This window comes from Rhinoraja longicauda, chromosome 2 (assembly GCF_053455715.1).
Source record: "Rhinoraja longicauda isolate Sanriku21f chromosome 2, sRhiLon1.1, whole genome shotgun sequence".
Classification (NCBI taxonomy): Eukaryota; Metazoa; Chordata; class Chondrichthyes; order Rajiformes; family Arhynchobatidae; genus Rhinoraja; species Rhinoraja longicauda.
The window spans coordinates 62075574-62095171 of NC_135954.1; the positions used below are offsets into that span (position 1 = coordinate 62075574).

The window sequence follows — 19598 nt, forward strand, 5'->3', positions numbered from 1 at the left end:
TTTTCATGGCCTTCAGCGTGTGACGTCAAAATGCCCATGTGAGAAGAGCTCGCGCAACCCCCCTCTTACTGATTTATTGAAGGCTTTCAGCGTGGCGCTGCTGTGCGTCTGTGCGTATGGGCTCCCCTCTCCTCTCTCCCCTTGCTTCTCTCCTCTCTCCCACACCCGGGAGACCCTCTCCCCGCTATCCCCCCCCCCCCCCCCCCCCGGACCTTTCACTGATGCGCACCCCCGCTCCCCCGCTCCCCCGCTCCCCCCCCCCCCCCCCCCCGGACCTTTCACTGATGCGCTCCCCCGCCCCCCGGACCATTCACTGATGCGCTCCCCCCCCCCCCCGGACCTTTCACTGATGCGCTCCCCCCCCCCCCCCGGACCTTTCGCTGATGCGCTCCCCGCCCCCCCCCCCGGACCTTTCACTGATGCGCTCCCCTCCCCCCCCCCCCCCCCCCGGACCTTTCACTGATGCGCTCCCCCCCCCCCCCGGACCTTTCACTGATGCGCTCCCCCCCCCCCCCCCGGACCTTTCACTGATGCGCTCCCCCCCCCCCGGACCTTTCACTGATGCGCTCCCCCCCCCCCCCCCCGGACCTTTCACTGATGCGCTCCCCCCCCCCCAGACCTTTCACTGATGCGCTCCCCCCCCCCCCCCCCGGACCTTTCACTAATGCGCTCCCCCCCCCCCCCCCCCTGGACCTGTTGGTGCTGGGGGCAAGAGAGAGTAGGGGAAAGGGGGGTGCTGGGGAAAGAGGGGGTGGGGGAGAGTAAGAGTGTGTCTGGGGGAAGAGAGAATGGGGGTGTCTGAGAATGGGGACTGGGGAGGGGACAACAGGGGTCGTCCGGAGGGGGCTTGGTGGTGGGGGAAAGAGGGGTACTGGGAAAAGGGGAGGTCGTGGGGAAAGGGGGGGTGTGGGGATAGTAAGAGTGGGGCTGGGGGAGGAGAGAATGGGGGGTGTGGGAATGGGCCCAAATATACTCTTTGCTAGTATATATATAAAACACAAATATACATATATATATATATATATATATAAAACAAAAAGCTGGAGTAGTTTAGCGGGTCGGCAAGCATCTTTGGAGAAAAGAAATAGGTGATGATTGGGGTCGAGACCCTTCAAACACTCCAGAGTTACTCCAGCTTTTTGTGTCTATCTTTGGTTTAAACCAGCAACTGCAGTTCCTTCCAGTTTCTTCCATATATCTATATATTACAAAAACTGTTTGTTTGTTCCCCCCCCCCCCCCATATGTTCGTGCCTTACCTTTGTGCCCCCTTCACACGATAGCGTAACAATTTTAGGCTCACCATTGTCCTGGGGTCTGTAGTACCAAGTTTCATTCAAATTGGTCATATTTTTAAAGTTATAGACATTTTTAAGTTTAAAAATTACCTTTTCAACTTGCCCTGGTCGTCTTCAGCGTTCAACGTCACAATGGGACCCGCCCGAGTGACGGTAGTGGCGGCCAATGAGGGAGGGGGGATAAGGTGGAGGGGAAGATGCTAGACCAATGCAGGAGAGGTTTGGGGGGTTGGAGCGGGTGAGGAAACCTGCAGCTGGAGGTGATTCCATGTGCCGCTACCCGTATCTCCTTGGTCGCAGAGGTTGTGGATTTGGGAGCTGCTGTCAGGAGTAGCCTGGTCTAGGAAATGCAATGCATTTTGTGTACGATGCACACTGTATGCTGATGGTGGAGGGAATGAACATTTTAGTGTGGTTGATGGGTGGCCAATCAAAGGATGTTTGTCCTGGATAAGGCTGAGCTTCTGAAGAGTTCTTAGCACTGCACTCATTAAGGTAGCAGAGGAGTATTCTAAGACACTGCTCTCCTGTGCCTTGTAGATGGTGGAAAGACTTTGGGGCATCAGGCGATGAGGCACCTGGTGCAGGACACTCAGCCTCTGACTTGCTCTTTCAGCCAATTAATTTATATGGCTGGTAATTAGACACGTGTTGGTTTCCAATATCTGGCTGTGGTGGCTATTGTGGCATAGAAACATAGAAACATAGAAAATAGGTGGAGGAGGCCATTTGGCCCTTCGAGCCAGCACCGCCATTCATTGTGATCATGGCTGATCGTCCCCAATCAATACCCCGTGCCTGCCTTCTCCCCATATCCCTTGATTCCACTAGCCGCTAGAGCTCTATCTAACTCTCTCTTAAATCCATCCAGTGATTTGGCCTCCACTGCCCTCTGTGGCAGAGAATTCCACAAATTCACAACTCTCTGGGTGAAAAAGTTCCTTCTCACCTCAGTTTTAAATGGCCTCCCCTTTATTCTAAGACTGTGGCCCCAGGTTCTGGACTCGCCAAACATTGGGAACATTTTTCCTGTATCTAGCTTGTCCAGTCCTTTTATAATTTTATATGTTTCTATAAGATCCCCTCTCATCCTTCTAAACTCTAGTGAATACAAGCCTAGTCTTTTCAATCTTTCCTCATATGACAGTCCCGCCATCCCAGGGATCAATCTTGTGAACCTACGCTGCACTGCCTCAATTACAAGGATGTCCTTCCTCACATTAGGAGACCACAACTGTACACAATACTCCAGATGTGGTCTTACCAGGGCGCTATACAACTGCAGAAGAACCTCTTTACTCCTATACTGAAATCCTCTCGTTATGAAGGTCAACATGCCATTAGCTTTCTTCACTGCCTGCTGTACCTGCATGCCAAATTTCAGTGACTGGTGTACAAGGACACCCAGGTCTCACTGCACCTCTCCCTTACCTAACCTAACTCCATTGAGATAATAATCTGCCTCCTTGTTTCTGCCACCAAAGTGGATAACCTCACTTTTATCTATATTATACTGCATCTGCCACGCATCTGCCCACTCACTCAACCTGTCCAGATCACCCTGCAACCTCCTAACATCCTCTTCACAGTTTACACTGCCACTCAGCTTTGTGTCATCCGCAAACTTGCTAGTGTTGCTTTTAATTCCCTCTTCCTAATCATTAATATATATGGTAAAGAGTTGCGGCCCCAACACCGAGCCTTGCGGCACTCCACTCGCCACTGCCTGCCATTCTGAAAAGGACCCGTTTACTCCTACTCTTTGCTTCCTGTCTGAGTGATACATATTATTATCAGTCCATGAATGAATGTTTTCTGGCTCTTTCTGGATTCAGGAGGTTCACAAGCTTGAAAGCGCAGATCACAGGACTCAGAAGCAGCTTCTTCCCCTCTGATATCAGGCTTCTAAATGTTTCTTCCATAATCTAGGGTCCTGTTCATTTCTATACCATTGTGGACATTGGACTTTGTCTCTGGAATTGATGCACTACAATGCTGAGAACCATGTTCTGCAATTTGTATTTCCCCCTTTGATCTACCTATTGTACTTGTGTTTGACTTAATTGTATTTATGTATAGCATTATCTGATCTGATTGAATAGCATGAAAAGCAAAGCTTTTTGCGGTATCTTGTTACACGTGACAATAAGGGTGGCATGGTAGCGCAGTGGTAGAGTTGCTGCCTTACAGCGCTTGCAGCGCCGGAGTCCCAGGTTCGATCCTGACCACGGGTGCTGTCTGTATGGAGTTTGTATGTTCTCCCCGTGACCGCGTGGGTTTTCTCTGAGATCTTCGGTTTTCTCCTACACTCCAAAGACATACAGGTTTGTAGGTTAATTAACTTGGTTAAAGTCTAAATTGTCCCTAGTACTTGTCGGGTACTGTTAAAGTGCGGGTATCACTGGTCGGCGCGGACTCGGTGAGCCGAAGAACCTAATTCTGCTCTGTTTCTCTAAACTAAACAAAACTAAACCTAAAACTTCAAATATTGAGGAGTTCAAACTGAATTGAACATTATATAATCTTCAATGAACTTTGCCACCTCTGACATGATGGGAAGAAGGAAGGTCACCAATGAAGCAGCTGAAGATGGTGGGTTTGGTACTCCGATGATGATGTCATTGGGCTGAAATGATTGATCTCTGATAATCACACCTTTCTCTGTGTGAGGTATGACTTCAGTTGCTGGAGTGCTTTTCCATTAATGTCCTTATGAAATGGTTGATTGGAAGTGAAAGGGTAGTTGGCAACTGACAAAGGAACTGTTAATAGGGAAATTATGTTCCAGAACATTTTGATAGATTCCTCCCCTTTGTCTTATTTGAAGACTTTGAAGGCAAAGAAGGTAATGGGAAAGACCCATCAAGGCATTTTAAATGTTAACATTGGGCAACTGCAATGATGTTGATATTTTTTCTTTCCAAGTAGATTAAAAATGTCACAAATCAGCTTGCATTTACAATTAGATGAAACTTGTTTAATTGGAAATCATCCATTATTCTGTCACTATTCAAGACAGACACAGTAAAAGTAAAGGCAATTAACATAAATAGCCATGTCTACATGAAATGTAGCATGCCAACTAAATAAGAATAACTAATAGATTTAAGGCAGAAACACACCATTGCAATAAGAAAAAAATGACATGCTTTTAGAAAAGGGAACAACATTCTTATGCATATAAAATAAGCACACAAAAGATTTGAATTGTGTACAGAGTGTGCAACTAAGAATACAACAATGTTTATCTTCATAGTTTGTGACAAAGTAAACTGAAAATCAATAGATGGCAATAAAAACCTATTTGATTTAAGGTCTAGTACACTTATGTTCAAATAATCTCTTTTTCTTCCATCCTTGTCAAAATGGATTGTTTTTACTGAAACAATATTATTAGCTTTTTTTTAAAGAAAATAAATCAACATCACTGCAGTTGCCCAATTACCTGGAGTTAATTTTAAAAATTTACGATTTAAGGTTTATCAGTGAAAGGGTTACAAATTCAATGTTCATCAAATATTGCCCTTTTAAAGGTAATCTTTCAGTTCATAGATAGAAGGCTTACACTTTTCTTTGCCCCACAGGCATGTATCACTGTACCTAATTATTTGAACACAAAGAAACATAGCAACAGAGTCGTGAAATTATGCATCCAGCGAATGGCTACATGTTTCTGATTAAATTCTATTTCTTATGTTTTCTGCAATCATGTTACTGATATGTTCTTTGTAATTGCACATGTCAAAATGAATGCCTCTTGTAAGTTGTGCTAAGCTACAATTTTAATTTAGAGTGAAAAACACTTGTCAAATTGCCCTCCTGGCACATTGTGTTGGGTCATGACATTTGCATCCATACTGGACTCAAGGTTAATAAGTGAAAAGTCTGTAAATGGTAGCTTGTATTTGGAGTGCTGTGGTAAAATTAAAAGAGAAAATGCAATTTAAAAACATGAAGTAAACAATTACCTAACACTTGTATGAAGTATATATATACAATTTCCAGGGTTCTGTCCAATTACATTATAACCTCGGGCAATGAATTTTAAGACCTAATCCTGTGTTGATGATTAAAATTGAAATGTTCTAAAAAAATCAATTCTTGTGACATTTTTAGCAGAAAAATAGGTCTTATTACTCACCTACCTTGTGATTGTTGTTTGAAGTAACACTAACAGCATTATTGCACTAGGGAGATTTCATTGTTGAGTTTACTGTAATAAAGTATGCATTTCTTCAAAGAATTTGAACAGATGCCATGAGGCGCATTTGGTTGGTAATTTACATTACAGTCAAGAATACTGGTTGCTTTCCCCTGGTTATACATGTTCATTAAGATTAATTTACAACATACAAATTTAAGGCTAATAAGCAAATGTTTCAGTTCTGCTTTGATGTATATAACTAATGGCTAATTAGCAATAAAAGAACAAGCAAGTTAACCTATGGAATAGTTGGCACCACTGAAATCCAAGGCAGAATCCAATCCAAGAAAAAAACCCCAAAACACAGTCCAACAATAAAAGCATTAATGCCTATTTAATGCTTTTATTGTTGGACTGTGTTTTGGGGGTTTTTTGGGGTTGTGTAATTTTAATGCTTATTTAATGCTTTTATTGTTGGACTGTGGGTGACTGAATTTCGTCCAATATTGGATGACAAATAAAGCTATCTTGAATCTTGAATCTTGAATCTTGAAAGACAAGGTTATAAAATTCTTAGTTACTGATTTTCTAATCTTCGCCTTTTCTTTGCTAAAATCCATGAATATGTTATTACTTTAGAGATCAATGCTCCAATTCTTCTGAAGATCCTCATTCCTTCAGTCAACCATTGATCTCTTCAGAACACCAAACAGTCCAGTCTGAAGGGTCTCGACCCGAAACATCACCATTCCTTCTCTCCAGAGATGCTGCCTAAGAGTTACTCCAGCATTTTGTGTCTACCTTCGTCCAATTTAATGTTACCAAAGGCATCCTCTGCTAGCTATTTTCACAAGTGATACAGAGCTATAAAGAGAAGTGCACGAGATTTAAAAATAAGCCTTTTTCTAGCCAAATAAATGGGAGACAGGCTTTAACTGTATGGTCATTTTAAAGCGGCCATTGTGAGACTGGTTGTGTTTGAATTTCAAGTGCAGTATTTGAGTCGTAAATGCTAAGGCTTTATGTTGAGAGGCTTTGGCAAGAAGGTTGAGCAATGCAAAAATAAGGTAAGGTCTTTCTAACTTTCCTTTTCAGCGTTATTGTGCTCAGAACAGCAGTGAATCTACATGGTGCTAGAGGTTGGTTGTTGGGAAACCACTAGGAAAAGCAGAGGGATTAGGCACAGACTACGGGATACCCCTGTACCATTCCCCTCAAAACTGCCAATACCATTTTGGATGCTGTTGGGGTGATGGCATTTCAGTGGGAAGCGTAGATTTGGCACCAATGACCATAATTTTATTCATTTTTAAATAGCCATGAGAAAGGATAGGACTGATCCAAAAGATAGGGCAAGGTCAATTTTGGCAATAATAGACAGGAATTTGTGTTCCAAGTCTATAGCTCTCTGAAATGAGCAACGCAAATGGATGGGATGGTAAAGAAAATATATGGTTGCTTGCCTTCATTGTTGGGGGCATTGACTATAAAAGTAAGGAAGTCATGTTGCAGCTTTTTAAAACTTTGGTTTGGTTGCACTTGGAGTATTCTTAGTTTCTGGTCACTCCATTACAGGAAGGGTGTGGAGGTTTTGGAGAGCATGCAGAAGAGATTTACCAGGATGCTGCCTGAACGAGAGGGTAGTAGTAAAAGGCGAGGCTGAACAAACTTGGATTGTTATTGCTGGAGCGTAGAGGCTAAGCGGAAACCTGATTGAAGCTTATAAAATTGTGAGAGGCATTGATTGTGTGGCAGTCAGAATTGTTTCTCCAGCGTGGAGATGTCAAAGGCTAGAGGGCAGAAAAGTTTAGAGAAGATGAGTGAGGCAACGTTTCATGTTGTAGTGGATCGCCTGGAATGCATTGCTAGGGGTGGTAGTGGAAGCAGATACTAGACTGCTGTTTAAAAAGCTTTTTGATAGGCACATGCATATGCAAGAAATTGAGGTACATGGATCACGTGTAGATAGGAGGGATTAGTTTAGCTTGGCATCATGTTTTAAAAATTCCTATCAGACTGAAAAGCAAGGTTATCAGTACAGGTAGCCGAAATCAAGTGATTTTCATGAGGTATGTAGGATGTCAGAGAGATTTAAGATGGTAATCAGAAAGGTAGAAAACTTTGGCATGATCATATTGAATGGCGGTGCAGGCTCGAAGGGCCGAATGGCCTACTCCTGCACCTATTTTCTATGTTTCTAAGGCATAGCAGAATTCAAAGAGATTCTACAAGTATAATAAGGGCAAAAGAGTGACTAGGGAGAGAATTGAGCCCCTTAAAGATCAACAAGGGGGATGTACAATCTCTTTCAGACCTATTTTATCATGAACCCTATACTCCACCAGTTCATCTCTCTCCCTTTGACCCACTGAAAGCTGCCCCCTCCATATGCCACTGAAGTGACTGATTTCATCAGCAAGTGCATAGCAGAGTGCGTGCTGAAGAAGACAATTTGAGTGTTCACCAACCATGAATGAACCATGAGGTACATTCCCAGATGGAGGCCAGGTCTGCTGCGTACAAGCCAGATGATCCCAAGCGGTACAAGAAAGCTCGTTATATTCTTCATAAAGCCATAAAGAATGCAAAGAGACAATACTAGGACAAACTTGAATCCCAATATATTTGTTCGACACCTGCAGAAGGTGGCAAGGTCTGAATACTATAAATGTCTGCAAAGTAAGGTCAGGCAACATCATAAGTGATAGTGCGGCTCTATCTGATGAACAGTGCATTTTAGGCTCACTTTGAGCAGAAGGCCAATGGGGTGATGACAGCCATCCCATCAGATTCAAGAGTGCCTCTTCCCAGGGTCACTGTTGCAGAGGTTAGATCGGTCTGAGACTGAACCCACGGAAAGCAACTGGCCCAGACAGAGTCCCTGGTCTTGTTCTTAGGAACTATGTGGACCAACTAGTAATTTAAAATCTCACTTCTCTGTTCTGAGATACCTACCTGCTTCAAGAAGACCACTATCATCCCAATGCAGAAGAAAAGCAAGATCTCATGCCTTAACAACTACCATCCAGTGGCCTTGACATCCACCATCATGAAGTGCTTTGAGAGGCTGGTTATGAAACACAATAAATCCAGTCTACCAAGCACACTTGACCCACTGCAGTTTGACTAACGCCAGAACAATTCCATGGCTGATGCCATCATCCTGGCCCTACACTCATCCCTGGAACACCTGGAATAGAAGGGCACCTACATCAGACTCCAATACCTTTGCTTTCAAGACCATTATGCCATTCAAGCTCATTTCCAATCTTGTGCAACTTGGTATAATCTGGTATCGAGTGCAAAAAGATTCAGTTTTTACAATAAGATTAAGAATAGTATTTACAAAACGTTTGTTTACATATGTTTGGAAGAAATACAATTGCCTGGATCATCTGATCAGCAAGCCACTCAAGGTCACCATCTATATACTAAAACTCTCATTTGTTTGTTTGTTCCTGAACTACAGTCAAAACAGTACATGATAGCGCAACAATTTTAGCCCCACCTTACTCACCATCGTCCCTTTGGTGCTAATGGAAGAGGTTTCATTGAAATCAGTGTTATATTTTAAAAGTTATTCACATTTTAAAGTTTAAATCTATCTCATAGGGAGGGAGGGGGGGGAGTGGAGGGAGGGGGGGAGGGGGAAAAGGGAGGATAAGGGGGGTTGAGGGGGATGGAGTGGGGGGGAGGGGAAAGGGAGGAGAGGGGGAGGAGGAGGAGGGAGGGGAGGGGGAGGGGAGGGGGAGGGGGGGGAGGAGAGGGTGCTGCACCAATGCAGGAGAGGTTTGGGCCCAACTTGGTCTAGTTTCACTGCCTGTCAGGGCCACAGAGATCGGGTTAGCGCTGCCCTCGCAGCTGCGACTTGCCTGCAGTCCGTTGTCTTTTGTGTTTTTTGTTGTTTTTGTCTTAATTGTAGTTTAAATATGATGTAGTGTTTGCGGTTGTGTGTTATGTGGGGGGGGGGGGGGGAACTGTAACATTGTCTCTCCCGAATGGAGACCCGACCTTTGTTTTCTGTGTCGTGTCTCCGTTCCCGCTGTGGCCTACCACCGGCCATGCACCTGGAGCTGGCAGCCTCCAGCTGGGACCACCTGGGCTCTGGTTCACAGAGCCCACGGTCCGGACTCACCACCTGCGCGCTGGCTGCCTTTGGAGGCTGCGGGAGCGGCAGCGACTCGTCTCCGGAGGTTTCGGCGCGGGCCGCCTGGACGTCGGAAGCCCGCAGGCCCCTGGGTGGGGGCCGACATCGGGAGCTCCGGCAGCGGCAGTGGCAGCGTCTTCGCCCACCCCGAATCACGGGGTTTGGGTCGGCCCGCCGCGGACCTTTCACCGTCCGGCGCGGCCTGCAATAGGCCGCGGGATTTTCTCCGCCCGGCGGGGGCTTCAATGCTGGGAGCCCTGACCTCCCCGACGTGGCAACTCCAACAGCCTGACCGCGGGAGAAGACGGCAGGGAAGAGAAAAATACATTATGGCCTTCCATCACAGTGAGGAGGTGACTGGAGGAGACTCACTGTGATGGATGTTTCTTTTGTTTGGTGTTGGTTTATGATTGTATGTGTTATTGCATTTTTATTGATTATTCTTATTGGTCTTATTGTTGAACTGCGGGTAATTTTTCATTTCACTGCACATTTATGTGTATGTGACAAATAAATAAATTGACTTCATTTAAAAAGTAAAATAATTTATATACCTAAAATGTGAGTAAACGATTAAATTGATGGTTACTGGTTATGTGACATTAAGTTTACAATGTGATCAATCATGACATTGACTCGAGAGGTCATGTGGTTTCTCCTCCTCCTAATAATGTAGCATTATGATTAAATTACTGGAATAGTATCCAGGGGACAAGACTCTGTAGAAAATCTGGCTATTGACGACCTGACCAGGACATAGAAATCTCCGTATATATATATCATTATGTTGTAGAAGGAAGCCATTCAGCCTTTCGGTCTATACTAGCTATCGGAACATTACCATCTATTCACTAATTTTCCCATTAACTCATTCTCCCAATATAGATATAAAATCCATTCCAAATTCCACTTCAACTATGAGCTATAGACTGTCTTTGATTGCACTAAGGATTTTGGGATCTTTTTTATTAGTAATGGCATTAATGATTTCTTGATTTTTTGTTTGTTACATATTATTTATCTCCATTGTGTTTACGGGCCTGTTATGCTGCTACAAATAAAAATGTCATTCGTCCATTGTCGGTAGGTTGGGCAATTAGCCACTGTTAACTTCTCTTGAAATGTTACTACCCAGGAACAGATTATAGTGGCCAAATAACCAACTAACTGGTTGGATATTACTGGTTGGATATAGGATGCGAAGGACCCAGAAGAAATCCATGCGGTTTCAGGGAGAATGTGCAAACACCACATGGACAGTAACAGAGATCAGGATTGAACTCAGGTTACTGGCATTGTGAGGCAAAGCTCTACGAGCTGTGCCAATGTGCCGCCAGTCTATTTTCTTTCTTCATGTGACAATTTTTTGTAGCACCTCTATATCTTTCAATTATGGGTTCCCCATTGTTATCTAAAACATAGATGCATAATTTTGAAAAGCAAGTGCCTTGATATGTCTGAGCCTCACTGCGAACTGCCTTCCAAATGTAGGAAAGCAGAGACAGCAGTGGGCCATGTGGTGCCTTAGGATGGCTCCATCATTAGATAAAAGAACGATAAACAAATAAAATGATAAAGAATGTGGGCAGCACGGTGGTGCAGCGGTAGAGTTGCTGCCTAACAGCACTTGCAGAGCCAGAGACCCGGGTTTGATCCTGACAATGGATGCTGTTTGAACGGAGTTTGTACGTTCTCCCCATAACCACATGCGTTTTCTCCGAGGGGCCACCCTGTGCATGCTAGCGGTGGCGCCACGATCGCAGCCTTGCCTAGTCTGTCTTTTTTGTCTTTTTAAATTATTTTTAGAGTGTTTTAAAGTATGTGTTAATGTTCTCTGGTTTGTTTTATGTGGGGGGTGGGCGAGGAGGTCGGAGGATTTTTTTTTCAATCTCTTACCTTGCCAGAGATGCGATTGTTTTCCGGATCGTATCTCCGTCGTTCTGTGGTCTAACATCGTGGAGCTGGAGGCCTTGCTCGGGACTGACTTTGAGCCCCACCGCGGGGCATGGACTTACCATCGGAGCCGATTCCTTGCCTGGGATCGACGCTTCAACGGCGCGCGGACTGCAGATTTTTAACATCAAGGAGCTCGCAGTCTCGGGTTGAGATCGATATCGGGAAGCTCCAAAGCCGCACGAGGTTCGACTAGCCCCGACCCGGGGTAGATCGCCCGGCACGGGGGAGCTGAGATTCCCTCCCGATGCAGGAGCTTGATCGCCCCGACGAGGACAGCTCGACCGCCAGCTATGGGAGTCGAGATCATCCCGCCAATGGACGATTAGCAGCTCCCGACCGCTGGAGGACAAAGAAGGGAAGAGATTGAACTTTGTTCCTGAGCAATGCGGAGGAGTCACTGTAATGGATGTTCATGTTAAAATGTATTTTGTGTGCTCTTGCTTTTTATTGTTGCAAAACATACTTGGCTAATAAAGTATGATTATGATTATGATTATGATTATTATGATTATGAGATCTTCGGTTTCCTCCCACACTCCAAAGACGTACAGGTATGTAGGTTAATTGGCTTGGTGTATGTGTAAATTGTTCCCAGTGCAGTGTGTAGGGATCAGAAGTCGGCGTGGTCTCGGTGGGCCAAAGGGCCTGTTTCCATGCTGTATCTCTAAACTAAACAAAACCATAATACCTCATCCACTTACCCACCTGATCCTCACACCCATTTATTCCTAGGCATCCAAAACCCCTATAATCTCAGCCCTAAATGTTCTCAGTGACCAAGCATCCACAGACCACTGAGGTAGAGATTTCTAAAGCTTTAAAATGCTCTGCTTATGAAAATTCTCATCTCAGTCTTACGTAGTTGAGCCTTCTGTGAGACTGTGCTGGCCAGTTCCAACCCAAACACTGTATCACCATTTATCCCAACAATCCCTCTCACATTGTTATATATTCTTATTCTTAAGCTCCAAGGATTTTATGATAAAGCTTATTTATTATTTCTCATTACCAAAGCCAATCTAATAAATCAAAAAGAGAGGTTTCAAACTCCAGTAAAATCTCAGCACAATTTTCTTTTCCATTCCAAACCCCTTGAAAACTGCTTGTTGTAACAATATGTTAAACGTCTGCATCTCATAAACCAGGGCACACAGATCACTCTCTACAGGAACATAATCCAGTTTCTCACCATTTAAAAATAAACTTGTTTTTTATTTTTCCTCGCACAGCATGTGACAATTCATTTTCCTCAATTGTACAGCATCTGTCATCTGCTTGGTCATCTGCTTAACTGGTTAACCTGAGCAAACTTTGTTTCCTCCTCGCAGCTCACTTTCCCTTCTTCCACCAGACTCGGGTATTTTTTTAATGTGTTTCACCAATCATTAATATAAATGGGATAGTTGAGGGCCCAGTACTCATCCCTATTGTACTTCAATAGTAAGAGTCTGCCAATCCAAAAATGACCAATTTAGTACTGCTCTCTGCTTTATTTATGTCCTTTGGCCAATTCTGCTTAAGTGACAGTATGCTAACTTCACCTAGTGTAAGAAAATAACTGCAGATGCTGGTACAAATCAAAGGTATTTATTTCACAAAATGCTGGAGTATCTCAGCAGGTCAGGCAGCATCTCAGGAGAGAAGGAATGGGTGACGTTTCGGGTCATATCATATCATATCATATATATACAGCCGGAAACAGGCCTTTTCGGCCCTCCAAGTCCGTGCCGCCCAGTGATCCCCGTACATTAACACTATCCTACACCCACTAGGGACAATTTTTACATTTACCCAGCCAATTAACCTACATACCTGTACGTCTTTGGAGTGTGGGAGGAAACCGAAGATCTCGGAGAAAACCCACGCAGGTCACGGGGAGAACGTACAAACTCCTTACAGTGCAGCACCCGTAGTCAGGATCGAACCTGAGTCTCCGGCGCTGCATTCGCTGTAAAGCAGCAACTCTACCGCTGCGCTACCGTACCGCCCAGACCCTTCTTCAGACTGATGTCAGGGGGGGCGGAACAAGGGAAGGATATAGGTGGAGACAGGAAGATAGAGGGAGAACTGGGAAGGGGGAGGGGAAGAGAGGGACAGAGGAACTATCTACAGTTGGAGAAGTCAATGTTCATACCGCTGGGCTGCAGGCTGCCCAAGCGAAATATGAGGTGCTGTTCCTCCAATTTCCGGTGGATCTCACTATGGTACTGGAGGAGGCCCATGACAGAAAGGTCAGACTGGGAGTGGGAGGGGGAGTTGAAGTGCTCAGCCACCGGGAGATCAGGTTGGTTAAGGCGGACTGAGCGAAGGTGTTGAGCGAAATGATCGCCGAGCCTGCATTCGGTTTCGCCGATGTAAAGAAGTTAACATCTAGAGCAGCGGATGCAATAGATGAGGTTGGAGGAGGTGCAGGTGAACCTCTGTCTCACCTGGAAAGACTGTTTGGGTCCTTGGATGGAGTTGAGGGGGGAGGTAAAGGGACAGGTGTTGCATCTCCTGCGGTTGCAGGGGAAAGTGCCCGGGGATGGGGTGGTTTGGGTAGGAAGGGATGAGTGGACCAGGGAGTTATGGAGGGAGCGGTCTCTGCGGAACGCAGAAAGGGGAGGGGATGGGAAGATGTGGCCAGTGGTGGGGTCTCGTTGTAGGTGACGGAAATGTTGGCGGATGATTTGTTGGATCCGCTGGCTGGTGGGGTGGAAGGTGAGAACGAGGGGGATTCTGTCCTTGTTACGAGTGGGGGGAGGGGGAGCAAGAGCGGAGCTGTGGGATGTAGAAGAGACCCTATGTACTCTGCGGGATGTAGAAGAGACCCTACATAACCACATATGCACCTTTATTTTACATAACTGTTTGAGGTAACTTCAAATGCATTTTGAAAATCTAGATACATCATCTAGGTACATTCACCTGTTCTTTCTTATCTGCCTCACATGTTAAGCATTTAAAGAAATATTACATTTATCACACAACATTTTTATTATGTACAGAATTTGACTAATAATTTGATCAATTTTCTAAGTGACTTGTTACCATATCCTTAAAGATGAAATGTAGTATTTTGGTGATAACAGACAATGCGCTAAATGATCCTTTTTATTTCCAACTTTTTCTCCCTTTCTTTTTGAAACAATTAACATTGCATTTTCTGCCACTGGGCTAATTTAAGATCCAATTTCTACCTTCTGTTTGGTCCCATGACTTCTATTTTTGTGAGCAATCTGTCATATGGACCTTGTCATCAAATGCGCTAACCTCCTTAATGCCACTTCAAAAACTTCAGTCCCGTCATTTAGCCAAATCGTTCCTTATTATATCCGCGCCTCATCATTAATGATTAATTAGTATATTTTAAAAAGGTGGTTAATACTGTTGCTCAGAACTTTTTCCAATAATTTGCCCACCAATTCACCTTATTGGTCTGTAATCACTTGCACTTCCTTCCTCCCTTTTAAACAACAATAGGTTATTAGCCTTCCTGCCTCACAGGGCATTATAAATAAGAGCAATACTCAATATTTCCTTTTTCACTCTAACTCAAGAACTTTTGCTCGACCATAATATCTGGATTCTACCTATTTTGTGAAGGCAGATGCAATGCATTCAAATAAAACTTTTTCCCCATGTCTTTTACTTCTACAAAGGTCATCTTTTATATGCTTTAACCCTTTCTTTATTATCCTTTTCTTAATTTCTTTAATTTTATTTGCCAATGTGCATTTAATGAACTCTCTTTAACTTCCCAATAAACTTTTAATTTTTCCCTGTACTTTCTGTATTCCTGAGGTTTCTTGCCAAATTTAACTATGAGTTTCCCAAAAGTCTGTTTCACTTCTATTTTCTCCTTTGATGTGGTTGAACTGTTGAGAAATGCACTTACTTAACTAGCATTTCTTATTATGTCTTTTTGATTATAGAAATCCACAGCAATGTGTTATAAAATTATGTAATTACATTTTTAAAAGCATTACATCTCATGCTTATTGTCGAGTCTTTAATGAATATTGTTCACATCAGGTCCAATCTCACTGCTTTGCTGTGCAGATACAAGTGACGGGGACTGAATGTCTACAAATTAATCCGTTTGACCTGCAGAATACTGCAGAAAAAGAAAAAAACGGGGTAGAATTAAAATATGGAATTCAAGAATTTGCTGAGGGATTCCTGCCAGCAAATCATCCATTAGTTTAGTTTAATTTAGTTTAGAGATACAGGCCCTTCGACAATAATAGTAACTTATTAACTTTATTTATATGCTGTAACTGTAATTCTTTTTGTGCACAACCCGCAGGCATTGCCACTTTCATTTCACTGCACATCGTGTATGTATATGTGACAAATAAATTTGACTTGACTTGACACCGACCAGCGATCCTCGCACATTAACACTATTCTACACACACTAAGGACAATTTACATTTATAGCAAGCCAATTAACCTACAAACCTATGCATCTTTGGAGTGTGGGAGGAAACCTAAGATCTCGGAGAAAATCCACGCAGGTCACGGGGAGAACGTACAAATTCCATACAGGCAGCACCCCGTAGTCAGGATCGAACCCGGGTCTCTGGCACTGCAAGCGCTGTAAAGCAGCAGCTCTGCCGCTGCGCCACCGTGCCGCCCGAAGTCTCTTCTGATGAACTCTGCATGCTCAGTGCTACTAAACAATTCTGGGCAATTATCTTTTTGGATTTTAATGTTGAATCGTATGAAGTAAGAATAGAAAAGGTATGGAGTAACATGGAGCTAAATTGGGGAGCTTCACAAAGCATGATTGGCACTTATGCTGATGCAAACAGCATACATTTTTCCCGATATCTGTTCATTTTGATGACTGCTGTGTGCAGCCAGGTCTAATTGAGGTGTTCATTGCCAAGGTCTAAAGGGCCTGTCCCAGTCAGGCGAATATTAGGGCAACTGCCGGCGACGAGGCAGTCGCCGCACGTTTGCCGGGGTGTCGCGGGCATGATCGTGAGTAGTCTCCAATGAGTCGTAGCAGATCTCGGGCCGTCATGGAAAATTGATTCTGTTTGAAAATTTTCGGCGACAGCTGGCTTGTCATGGGCGCTGTCGCAGGTTGTCGCCAGGTGTGGTAGGTTGTCGCTGGTACTAAGGACGGATGAATTTCATTGGCGACTACCAACGTCAACCGGCGACAGGTACCGAGATCAGGAGAAGACAAGATGCGACAGGATCTGTCAAAACCCGTCCACAGAGGTTCAGCTGCAACAGCCAGCTGTGGAAAGGGGGCGGAGACCGCGATGCTGTCAAAGGGGGCGGACACCTGACCATACCGACCGCAAGACCACTTTTTAGGTATATTTTGTAATTGTTTGAAGTTTATTTTTTTTTAAAGATTTTTGCATGTAGTTATCCGCCTTTCATAGGAATATAGTTTGTTTGAATAAAGTAGATTTTGGACATTTAAAAAAAAAATTGGAGTCTGAAGTTATTGCATTTCTAAGTACTTTCTCATGGCATCTCTTTCAAATATTCTAATTCCATTTACTTTGACCATTGAAATAAACACTGACACAGGCATTGCACTGCATTTAAAAAAGAACTCTTTTCATTTATTTAGATCAATAAAGCAAACACAAAGATAAGCAATTCACTGCAATGAAAGGCGAACTCTTTTCATTTATTTCAATTTGAAACAAAACCAACACAACCAATGCACTGCATCGAAAAATAAACTCCTTTGGGAGGTGTGGGGGACACTGAAAAGGGGCTTGGGTTGTGGGCTTTTGGGGGCTCTCTTCCTGGAGTGGTGGACCTCTGCTTGTGGAGTGGGCTGTTTGCTGCTGGTCTTCAGATAATGTCATTCTGCCATGGTATGCTGCCTAGTTTGGAGTTGTAGTAAGTGCAGGTTGACGTTGGTTGTCGTAGCTTGTCCTAGTCCCTGTCGTAGTGGACATCCTAGGTCGCGAAGCCTGGGTCGCCGGTTGTCGGCAGCTTGCCGTCGCCTAGGTGGTAGGTTGTCGTAGCTTGTCGTGGGCATTGTCGTGGTCATTGTCGTAGACATTGTCGTAGGGTAAAAAAAAAATTATGTTTCTCGCGATCTGCTACGACTTTGACAGTCGCCGGCAGTCGCCTTAAAAATCGCATAACTGGGACAGGCCCTTTAGCAAGAGTGGGGAAATTTTGTGATTGGTGAGCACCTGTTAAAGCTAATGTAATCTATTTCAAATTCAGCCTCCCCTCTTAAAGGAGAGGTGCACTATGGCTACAAAGTTGCTAATAGACATATTGGAACTCATTAAGATTGGTGGGAGGAGAGGAATCAAGCTTATTACAAAATGGAAGAAGGTGGTTCCACAGTTTCCTGATGTAACTCTGGAGGTGTTGGGGCAGGAGATGGTAAAGAGTGGAAAAGAGGTCGATAGATATGGACTACAAAGATACAAAATAAAAACTGCTGGAGAAACCCTTCAGCAGTTTGCTTTTTGCTCCAGATTACAGCGTTTGTAGTCTCTTGAACCTCCATGGAATGTGAAGGGAACGGGAGCAGATTACTGCAACAGTTTGTGGAGAAAACAAGCAAAGAGGGGTTGAATGCAGTGCCACAAGATGTTGTGGCCACATGTGTGGTCAGGTTCAGTGGATGCTTTTTCAAAGGTTATATCCTAAAAGCTGCATCGTTTGTCTCAGATTCTGTTCTAGCCCAGACCAATCAGACACCTTCCCGCTATCATTCAAGCAACATGCAGATGCCTTGCTGAAACCACACAAAATAAATTCTTCTGCAAAACACACACCAAGCCCTTATAGCTACATATGTTGTCAGGTATTTAACCATGGAAATCATATTACTCAGACATGTTGCACACAGAGATACTTCCCTCTCTCTTGCAAGACAAGATATGCATAATTGTAAGCAACAGCAACCAACTGATTGGAGGAGTATGCAGTTGCAGGATCGTGGACGATTCAATGCTGACCACATCAATGTGCACTGTCTTGCTTATGTTCTACCTATTCTTACAGCATGTTATCAAGACTCTGGAATGATTTCCAGCACCTGTTCCATCCAGAAAGCAGATTTATTTCTAACTCAATACCAAGTAACAGTTATGGAAAAGCAAACAATAAATGTAATGTGAAAATTAGTCAGCTATTTTTCAGAATTGAAAATGGCTTGTGAAGCCAAAGTAAACTCAACTCAACCAAAACTTAATTTTCATTTTATTCTTATCCTTTATGAATAACCTTTAAACCAACACCCAAACAGGAGGTGAATCAGCATAAGGTGGCTTGAACTGGTACTGGCCATTCATAAAATTTGGTTCCACATTGAAGCACTAAGGCATTGAGCAGCATAATGGTAAATGGCTGAAATCATAATAATGATAGGGCACATTTTTCATGTTATTCAGTTTATTTCCTTGTGGTAAATGTGCAAAACTATAATACATCCTTGTGATTGTGTCATATTGAAACCATGGTGGGAAGATCTTTTATGTTTGCTATTTTTACAAATATCATATATCCCCAAATTTTAATTCTGGTTAAAAAAGTGATCACTCGTAGTTCACTTACCAATTAGAGGAGTTATTTTCATCGTACTGACTTAATTGTTCAATCAAGCATCACAGTTTTAAGGACTAATTGGCCTTAATGCTGCTTTCCATGATTGCAGATATTCTCAGCATTTTATTTCATAAACCAACCAATTCAATCAGACATATTAATTTTGAGGCATAATTAGAACAATATGTGTTTTTATAACAAGATGAGGACAGGTAACTCCAGTTCTGGTCTAGGTAAATATTTGTATTTGGCTCAGAAACCAAAGATCGAAATATTTTTTAAATGGTTCTTGGTTTAATAATTATTCACAACGGTGGAGAATGAAATGAAAAAAATGTTTTGGTTGAGTTGAGTTTACTTTGTCTTCACAGGCCATTTTCAAATTTGCAACGGTAAATAGCTGACTGATTTTCACATTACATGCTGCAACTCTGAGTTTAATGTTAGCTTTTCCATAACTGTTACTTGGCATTGAAATAGAAATAAATCTACAGCTACAGATGACTCTGAAGGTGCCTGATCACCAC

At 43.5% G+C, this 19598-nt stretch overlaps 1 protein-coding gene across 1 annotated transcript in view; it reads left to right on the forward strand.

The window, feature by feature from the left end:
• Nucleotides 1–5326, forward strand: part of LOC144609694 (uncharacterized) — a 38901-nt gene extending 33575 nt beyond the window's left edge. The window contains exon 5 of the mRNA XM_078428201.1: nucleotides 4882–5326. Within this exon, the coding sequence (XP_078284327.1) occupies nucleotides 4882–4909 (28 nt within the window). The 3' untranslated portion in view covers nucleotides 4910–5326. The remainder of the gene's footprint in view (nucleotides 1–4881) is intronic.
• The last annotated feature ends 14272 nt before the right edge of the window (nucleotides 5327–19598 follow it).